Source organism: Haliotis rubra, unplaced genomic scaffold (assembly GCF_003918875.1).
Source record: "Haliotis rubra isolate DU_JTF1 unplaced genomic scaffold, ASM391887v1 Scf463, whole genome shotgun sequence".
NCBI classification, from domain to species: Eukaryota; Metazoa; Mollusca; class Gastropoda; order Lepetellida; family Haliotidae; genus Haliotis; species Haliotis rubra.
Window position 1 is genome coordinate 206,743 of NW_025767150.1, and position 10,363 is coordinate 217,105.

General features: G+C 39.7%; 1 protein-coding gene across 1 annotated transcript in view; it reads left to right on the top strand.

Moving 5' to 3' along the window:
• The window catches only part of LOC124290371 (nuclear pore complex protein Nup153-like), a 37,194-nt gene extending 27,044 nt beyond the window's left edge, over positions 1 to 10,150 (top strand). The window contains 8 exon segments of the mRNA XM_046727077.1: positions 153 to 314; positions 1,280 to 2,023; positions 2,484 to 2,753; positions 3,063 to 3,209; positions 3,628 to 4,056; positions 4,392 to 4,474; positions 5,011 to 5,168; positions 5,491 to 10,150. Coding sequence (XP_046583033.1) covers positions 153 to 314; positions 1,280 to 2,023; positions 2,484 to 2,753; positions 3,063 to 3,209; positions 3,628 to 4,056; positions 4,392 to 4,474; positions 5,011 to 5,168; positions 5,491 to 5,620 — 2,123 coding nt within the window. The 3' untranslated portion in view covers positions 5,621 to 10,150.
• Positions 10,151 to 10,363: the final 213 nt, after the last annotated feature.

Here is a 10,363-nt window from a genome sequence, read left to right on the forward strand (position 1 = left end):
AATAGGAACACAACACTGTTGTTATTGTGTAATTTTGTTATTTCATTTATCCTTCATGGAGTTAGTCCATCTTGAATGAGTGTTTGGTTGCATCTGGTTTTGTTTAGGAGATTAATTTAGTACAATGTAAAGATTGCTTTGTAATTTGTCAGGTAAAGAAACAGGATCTCTGAGTTCTGGCCAGCCAAGTCTGGCGTCCATGTTCAAGTCGTCTGCTGGAAGTTGGGACTGTGACACGTGCATGATTCAGAACAAGCCAGAGGACACCAAGTGTGTGGCCTGCAGTACTCCCAAACCTGGAGCTGCAGCGACAGGTAAATATGAAGTTGGATGAATGTGCTTGCTGCAGTTGAGATTCTGTATACATTGGAACATGGTTAATGCTGTATTTCATTACACCATCAAAGTGAAATATGTGTGTCGCATGTTTTCTCATGTAAGTTCCTGATTCTATGGTGATGACATTGACTTTTTGTAGTACATGTGTACCTTGAGACAGATAACCTGTATGACCATGTCAGACTGTGCTGAGGTCTCTGAGCTTGGTGCAAGGGCAGTTGAACCCATTGAGGGAACTTTTACTTCTGACCTAGGGTCTGTTTGGCTCAAGCAAGATTGTTCCTAACCCATCATAATACATTAAGGGTCAGTGCAGTGTTCACGAATGGTGTTGCAAGGTGACAGGACATTGGGTCCTGTAAGTTTCAAATGTCTGTCTGACCCACTGAAAATTCACAGGACTCACAGAATAAAAGTTGAACACACATTTCAGATTTTACATTTCTTATAAATGGCCTTGAAATTATGAACAAATATGAGTGTCACATATAACAACCTCAGTCAAAGTCATTGTGAAATATGTCAGTGGGGTGGCGTAGTATTTAAAGCGTCCACTCATCATGCCGTAGAACTGGGTAACAATGTGAAGAAAATTTCTGACGCTCCCTCCATGTTGTTGCTGGAATATTGCTAAAAGTTGTGTGCTGATTGTGTAAAGCAGTTGTATCTTATAGCAGGAACATAACAAACAGAACATATGAAGCAATATTTTTTTCGCTTGTTGTTCAGTGATTGTACATAATTTCTTACTAGTTTTGGTGGTTTATTATGATACCAGTGGTTTCATAGCAAGAAACCTAAGGCAATACTCAGTTCTACTGTATCCATAGCATGAGGCTGTGGTTCAAGTGTTACAGCCTATGTCAAGCCCAACTCAGCTAGTCTAAACTGCTGAGAACAAACTCTTCAGGATAATTACTATTTCACCCTCTTGCTCTAGGTACACCGGAGACAAAGACAAGCAGTACAATCAGTGCATCTGGATTCCAAATCAGTGGAACTCTGTTTGGCAGTGGAACAGCTTCGAGTGGAGGAGGGTTTGGTGGCTTTGGCAAGTCAGCTTCATCCATTGGAGGCTTCAGCATGGGATCGACAGATTCAAAGAATGCTGGTTCGGAAGGTGGATTTAAAATTGGTTCTGGCTTTAGTTTTGGGTCCACTAAGGGAAGTGACTTGAAATCTCCATCTAGTGACAGTGGAGCTAAAGATGGAGGAAGTTCTAATAAAGGTGATTCAAATAATGTATCAAATGTACTTAGCTCTCAAAAAACTTCTAGTATATCAGGTGGCTTTCAATTTGGAACCGTCATTAAGAATCCAGTTCAAGAATTGGAAGGCATTGTGAACAGTTCTTTCAAATCCAGCACAGAGACCCAAGTGTCTGAATCTAAATCGTCAGGGTTTGGATTTGGTGTGTCAGCATCTGAGGCCAGTAAAACAAGTGCTTCTAGTGAACCTAGTGGAACAGACTCATCCAATGGAAAATTAGCCTTTGGACAAAAATCAGACTCTACTGCAGAGAAAAAGAATGATAATATATTTGGTTCAGTGAATTCCCTGAGCGGTGGAACAGGTTTTAGTTTTGGTCAGAGTGGAGCCACATCAGTTGCTTCTTCACCTGGGGGATTCTCGTTTGGAGCAACGGCAGCCGCCACAACGGCTACATCTAACACAACATCTAAAGGTGAGTCAAGCATGTTATAATCCGATAACCTGAAAAGCAGCAAGACCAAGGCTTTAAGCATGTTTGAAACATTACATGCACTGAATGAATGCTGACTGCTATCTTAAAGGCATTGCAAGTATGTTATGGTAACCACAGAGAATGTTCACAGCTTAGAGCTGGCTGAACTGGTCTCATTTCATACCCAAAAGTTCCCTCATGTGTCCCCCACTGATGACAGTGTCTTACATTTATGAGGAGGTTTAAGGGTATTAAGTCATAATGTCCTGAAACAAATGTTTCGGGAGAATCTGAATTATATTATAACAGGAAACTCTTAAGACTTCCCTTCTAACACTGCATGACAGCTGTTGAGCGTTATTGATTCCCTGTACATTAATGACAGTGTGTACACACTGACACTTCCGTGGATGATTATATCTAAGGGATAAGTTTCTGCTATGGTCTATTTCCTTTGCAGGAATTGCATCCAGTGGGTTTTCCTTCGGACAAGACAAGACCGACAGTAAGCCTGTGTTTGGCACTACTCAATCTGCTGCTACGGAAGGTAGCAAGTCAGCTGCTGCTGCCACCACGAACAGCTCCCTGTTTACATTCGGTCAACCAGTCGCTGGCGGCAACACAGACAACAACAAACCTCTGGGAGTGGGTGGGGGATTCCCCTTTACTGCCAACACAGACACATCAACAGCAGCAGCAGCAGCAGCCCCGAAACGAGGACGGGATGAGGGTGAGAGGGATTCTCATGAAAGAGGAATGATAGAAAATAACAATCATCAGAATGCATACATGCATTTGGCCCTCCTATTTTACTGTGTTGTTTCATTGTCTTGTCTTGAGTCTTATAACTGCTGGGGGAAAAAGAATACTAAATTTGTAAAGATGGACATTGTATCCCTTCATCTGTCCATGTCGTAGTCCTAATGTTAATACTTCAGAACTTTGAGATGCTTGCAGTTTAAGTCATGCTAAAGTTTTAGCTCCATCAGTCTTTTACATAATGTATCAATTGACTATATATGTTGAATCCATATTTCAGAGACTGGAGCTCCTGTAGCCAAAAAGTCCTTCTCGTTCGGGCAGTCCACAAACTCTACCTCAACAGGTGGCTTCAGCTTCGGTGCGTCAGCATCTGCGACAACTGCCAGTGGCGTCTTTACCTTCGGTGCCAGCTCCACCAGCAGTGGTGAGTTAGCAGACAAATACTCCCTTTGAAGCATGGAAGCATAGAAACTGATTCGTGGTTATGTTACTGGTATTGGTCCATGTAACACTATTTTGGACCCTCCCTAATGCCTGGACATAGGGGGGTGGCAGTTTAGAGTCATGCATACTTTGTCCAGTATCGGTAATTGTTTTAGTAGGTGTTGCAGATCCAACTCAGTAGCTTTGATATTTTAGTACAGGACATTATTGATGATAATCATTAAGACTTTAGCAGACTGCTTGAGATAAAGGCTCATTTTGAACCACTCAGCAAATGTTGGCAGAATAACATTGATGATCAAGAATACATAAAACTTTGAAACTAGGTGGTAAAATACACAGTACATCTTCATCAGTTTTGACATAGTTCTCCTTCTGTATGTCTGCCTTCATTACAGCATCAACTGCGGCAGGGACAGGGACGACAACTTCAACTCCATCATTCTCATTTGGAGCTGCCCAGCCAGCACCTCCTGCAAACACACCTTTCCAGTTCTCCGCTCAAACAGCATCCTCCGGAACCAACTCAGTATTCCAGTTCGGGAGCAACTCCGCTGGACCACAGACAGGGTTTTCATTCGGTTCCTCAACCCCGGTAACAACTGCAGCACCGTTCGGCACAACCAACACGCTTCCTCAGCCAGCATTTGGCAACACCGCCAACAGCACCCCTCAGACCGGAGCCCAGGGTGGGGGTATGTTCAGTAACTCTACGTCGGTGTTTGGAGCCAACAATAGTGCCACGCCAGTGCCTGCATTCGGAGCTGCAGATCAGAACGCCAACTCAGGAGGTTTCTCATTCAAGATGGCAGGCACAAACAACCAAAGTAAGCCGTTTCAGATAAGAATTTTCAGTTATAGAGTCCAAATACACATATTTTGGGTGGATGAGAGATTTTGAGATGTAGTAGAGAAGTAGCCTCAGTCCCAAGTCAGGAATTAGTTTGTTTTCAGATTTGTCAGTGTAATCAAACTGGTACTGTGAATCTCCTGTAAAGGTTTCTTCGCATATGATATATAAATGTTTGAGAGAATGGCTTCAAAGCATGAAGTTTTAGAATAAATGTAATTATAAACTGAACCCTTGACATACATCAGATTTGGTACAGTGAAGGAGCTCCATATGAAACATTTCCTTCAGTGCCTTGTGGCTCTCTTGCAGGTTCCAGCACTCTTAACTCTCAGCCCAGCTTCAACTTTGGGGGAGGAGGAAGTGGAGGGGTGTTCCAGTTCACTGCTAAAGGGGTGAGTATACATGCAAATTGGTTTAGGGGTATATATACATGGGGGATTGCACATAGGACAGTGATGTATGGGTTGGCCGGGAGATGTGCGTTCCCATCTGTGCAGAGTTGTATCCCTTTGTGGCTGTAGCATTATTGTTGTGGGTTCAAACCCCATGGTCTTTAGCATGACATGCCATGGTGTAACTGAAATAGTGTTCGAGATTGTATTGTAATGAAGCACCTGTGAAGATATGGCATCAATTTCGTCTTCAGTATCCCAAGGGGCTTGTAAGAGGAAACTAACAGGATCATGCTAGCTGACTTGTTTGACACATGTCATTGTATCCCAGTTGCGTTGATCAATGCTCATGCTATTGATCACTGATTGTCTGGCCCAGTATCAATTATTCACTGACTGTCGCCATTTTGCTGGAATATCGCTATGAGTGGGATAAACAATAACAAAAAAACATAACAAATCCTACTGAATCTCTTGCTGTGTACTCTCTAGCTAGTTCATCAGATGTATGTGTTTAGGATGTATCACTGTTACAGAATGAGACATCTGCCGGAGCACCAGCCCAGGGATCCACATCGTCAGGGTTTTCCTTTGGTGGTACCCAACAGCCTCAACCGGCAGCCCCTGCCCCAACCTTCAACTCCACCAACACCATGAGCTTTACAGGTGGCAACACTCCCAGCTTCACCATCGGGTATGGATCTTTCAATACAATACTGTGTGGACCTAGGTTTCTGATCATATTATGCAACCACGAAACTACGAATCCTTTTTACTTTGAGGACCCAGTCTCTTGCACTCTCCTGTGTGAGAGTCAGAAAGCCACTACGAAATGAAGGCAGACAATGATTTTCTTTGCAGGTATTTTGGGTAATAAGTCATAAGAAAATAGATAGATCAGTCCATAATAGTTCTTTCTATCAATCTAGCTATCTATCACATTAACTGGCTACTTCCACACTCCAACTTTAGGTACCGGTACCTATTTTCTCACGCTGTTTGCACATTCTTTTCAGGAGCACTCCAGAACCGGGGGAGAAGAATCAAACGTGCAGTAAGGAAAATCCGGAAATAGAAAGGATATTGCTGTACAGTCTCACATTGGGTGTAAGCTCTTCCCACCCTGATGAAGAACTGGGTGGATGAGTCTCAGAAATGCCATTGTTAAATGTGTCACTTATTGTGACACGCATAACCTCTCTGTTGAAAGGAAGAGAGGGAGGGTGGAATTCATCATTCACACAACTTGTGTGTAAGGGAACCTTCCATTGCAGGGAAGAAATTTAGTAATGAAGACTAATCAAGTGAACAGAATGGGTGTTCAAGGTTCAGACCATCATCAGGAAGAGGAAGATACATTGAAGATGGAGAGTAGTATTGTTTTTCACTATTTATTTGGACCATGCAGAATCTTGGGAGAAGACCACTTGCATAATGCAGACCCAAAGTGTGGTTGTCATGAAGAAAACTTGACCATTTGGGCATTATCAGGCAGTTTATAGTCTCCTTCTTTATGTACAAACACATTGCATTGAGTCGCTGCAAATTTCCATGTGTTAAAACATGCTGGCTTACAGGCAGCACTTGCTTGATTTTTGTGTGTGCTCTAAGGGACATCGATAACCCTTAACCAAATGCCCTGGATTCAGTTAGACGGTTTATAATGCCTGGAAACTCTGCTAAAAGGTTTTTCACTCGTCAGGTTATTTAATTACCTTGGCATTGATGGATCTGGAGCCCCTGCATCAATAGCATCAGTGGTGAGACAGAAGAGGACCTTGAGCCATGTTGATGTGCAATTTTGCCTTCATGTTGAGTAGCCAGTTCACACACTTTTTTGATCCTCAAATGAACTTGTATTATCTGGTCAGTGATTCAAGACATTTTGTTGGCAAGCATTTTGCCATTATTTGTGTCAGATTTGGAATTATTTGTGAATCAACAAAACTTTTGACCTGGCCCAGTGCCTTTTTGAAAGACTTCAAAAGTCGAGGGAGGAGAACAGTGATGGACGGAAGTCTCGGAGAGATGGACATTTGTTTTCTTATATATAACTGCAGTTTTACCCTTTTCACGGGTGTGAATTGCGTATCGTGTATGTGGTTGTCCTGTATTGTTATTTTGAACTTAAACGAACATAAGGTTGGATCTGTTTATTCCATTAAAAGAGTCTTCCGGATATTATGACTTGAAAACAGTGGTCAGAAATCATCAGGAATGATTGACTTAGAATGATTTCCCAGTCCAGTTTTATCACAGAAAAACTGCTGATGATGCGATTGAGTTGCAAGCATTACAAATTGGCCATGCCTCATCCCAGTGGGTTTGTCGTCTATATCTTTGTATATCAAGGGCAACCAAGTTTTCTTGGTGATCACAATGTTAGTGCTGTATCAGATTGCCAGAATGAAGTATTGTGAGGCTTTACAGGTTACTCCTTTAACCCTTTGTTTTTATACAGGTAACCTAAAATGTTTCAGATATTTAAAAAAAAAAGAACAAATGCATTTTCAAAACATTGGATTCTATATATATTTTTTATATACTTTGAGATTGAGATAGTGATAAGTGATTCAATAATAGAATGTATTTTAAGTTTATTTAAGTTTAATGATAGTGTAACATGAAAATGATTAGACAGTAGGACTTTTATGAAATAACTTCAGCTGTATCTCGTTTTCTTGCCAATGATCAAAACTATTGCCAGGATGTGTAAGTGTTTAACAAGGTATATCTCAAATGCCATAAAGCGTTCTGCTGTATAATTAATCTTAAAACACAGGGTTTCTACATATCAAGCCCTTTTATTGTATTCTTTCGAATTACCTAACTTTTCAAGCTCATAATCTCAGACTCTATTCAAGTGTTGACAAATACGAGGAAATGATAAGCAAAATATATTTGTTCAGAGTTGGTACAGCGATACAGTCCAGCATCACAGTCCATCATTCCGGTGGATAAGCCACTGTACACACCGGTCTGTCATTCTGGTGCTGATGAGGTTCGCTGGTGAAGGTACATACAAGAAATGATCATTAATTTACTGTTACATATAACTGTTAAATATTAATGTTTTACCAAAAGAGGGTTTATTTGTTAAGGGTGTTGATCATCAGAAAACGAAATACCACAAAAGTACATCTTGAAACTTTATATTGGGTGTACAATGAAGGAGAAGAAATAGTTCATGAAGGATCAGTTTTTTTGTATGATATCAGCAATGCTGGAGGCTATCAGGTAGATGTGGTGGTGATGTTTGACTTGGTGTTATTGGTGTGTCCATGTGTATGAGGTGCACAAATGTTAAACATTGTTATGTGTTACGTCACAGTAGTGAGCTTGACCCTCCAGGTAGCCCTCCAATCTGTTAATTACTAATGTTATCAGGTGCTACTGTCATCAAGTAAGCTGTGCAGAGATAGGGTTGTATAGTGGTTAATATGTCCTGTTTCTAAGGTGATATAGATCCTTTTAGTGGTTTTGGAACAAACAAAATTCTAGTTTTGTTCTGAGCAATTTCCCTTAGTTTGAAGGATTCCAGCTGCCTGTCTTATTCAAAGCTTGTTCGAAGAAATCTATCAGTATTCTGACAACCTGGTCTTTTGTATACACGTTGGGCATTTGATATAGAAATCAAAATCTGGTTATTAGATCTGTTCCAATATGCAATTAGGGTTGTTGTTTTTCTGTAAGTATGTCTTGAGTTTTGTGACAGTTTTTAGGCCAATCTTTTCAGGCATTCTAGAAAATTGAAAATTGCAAAAATTTCATTTATATACACCAAATTTGGAATGTTCTTCATATTGAGCATAGATATTAATATAATACAAGATATTAGTGTGTTTTTTATAGTTCTTGACTTATTTGAAGACAACACTTTATCATTTGACCATATTTCTGAATGAAACATTCAAATCCATTTTGAAAAGTCGAGTATGTCAAGAATTGTGGCATTAAGAGTTTATCCAAACTGTGTATTCTTTTCCTAAATGTAATATTCGGGTTCTGGGTATACTAATTTAAATACAAAAATTCTGGTTGGATCTCTAGGAATCTTGTTTTATTGGAAAACTGTAGCTCCATGGTTTGGTTATATTCCCGGTTATGTGATTGATTTGAGTTGCTGGAGATGTCTCGAAACCCTTCTCAGTGCAGTAGGAAATCTTACTGGATGATTAGAGCACTACTAAATTCTAGTCCTGTCAGTCATTGGCAGCCCGGTGAGGGTCCAGGTCATTACACATTTACAATATTTTGTACATCTTGTAAATTTCAAATTTTTATTATCGATTGAACTTGGGAGCATGAAGACTATTTCAGGTGAATGAATATCTTGTTTGTTATTTGGAAGTGTACATTTTCCATGCAGGAATGAAGTGTTTTATAAAAGAAGTTTCACAAAAAGTCCATTAATATTAACCTCAATCTGATTGTGATCATGGTCTCAAATTGTCCACTTGGGATGATAATGTATATATAAATTTGTGTTGTGTATGTCCACACTCAGTTTGCTTGTCATTGTAAATACTCCATAGTACTGCTCCCACTATCATTCGGTAAGCTTTCATTGAATTTCGTAAGCAGGTGCTCAACAAGATTGTAATTCACAATTTTTTCCATTTCCATTGATCATTACGATATTGTACAGTGTAGTTTCAACTTGATCTGTATGAAGGGCTTGCACCAGGCCATATATCATCATATGTGTAAGGCAGGGAATCAGACAAGGGTTGATGACAACTCACCCAATTGTTTTGTTAGTTCATTTCATTCCATATTTTGCCACGTATGACAATCCAATGTGCCAAATAATCTGAATTTAGATTATTTTATCTTCAGAACCAAAAAACAAATTCAGTTGCATCAATATTTCAGTATGCGTGTGTTTTCATAACTGACTGATGTAAACAAAATGTACATAGATATACTGCCATATTAAGGAAGAAATACTTGGAAATGCTAATTACTACAGTGTTAATGGTTCCTAGTGCATGATATATCAGTTTAATCAATATCTCCAATAAGTTGCACCTTTTAGAAAAGCTACGTTTTTTATACCAATATGTTTATGTTGAACATCATGACTGTTTTATCCCAGTGTACTTCTAGCCGATCATTCTTGTCACTTAATGATACAAGCCTGGTTCGAGTTCTCTGCCAATTTGTCATGTCTTTGCTTTTGTTGGTGTAAATATAAGAAAATCGAAGGACAACTATCAAACAGAGACTGAACAAACTGTGATACCGTTTTGTTTTTTTTTTCTGTTTAATTTTTTTGTGGCTCACAATGCTAGCAGTCTCGGCAGAATTTCACAGACTCGAAGCCCTCGTGTATTGAGCTGGGCAAGGAGTAGAATCGTGTGGCTACATTAGCCATTTACTTAGGGAAAATCATTGGGAGAAGGCTGTTTCTCCTCAAAAAATCAAATGTAAATTTGTTATACATAAATTGTTGACTTTGGGCAAGATAGGAGTGTGAAAGGATGACTTTGAAATTTGCGAGAGAAAGAGATTGTTTCTGAAAAATATTCTATTTGTGAGAAAGTTGAACATTGAACGAAAAGTGCTGTGAAATTCTGCATTTGTAAATATCTCCATAACGGTGAATGGTGTATGAGTTAATTTGGTATATGCATTTGTCACGCGGAAATAAATCTTGAGTTGACCCCTTGAAAATGAGGACTTTTTATTTTGACTGTTGATATTGAGAAGATGACTTATGTGACATAACATTCCCAAAACAAACGTGGTCATTAACCCGAATGTCAACACATCCTTCTCTGCAACATATGAACACATCACATGCCGATGAGCAAGAGGAAATCATGACATTCTTCAGTGACATAAACCCGTTCTGCCGAGTGACATGTCAATAATTCAAGATACACT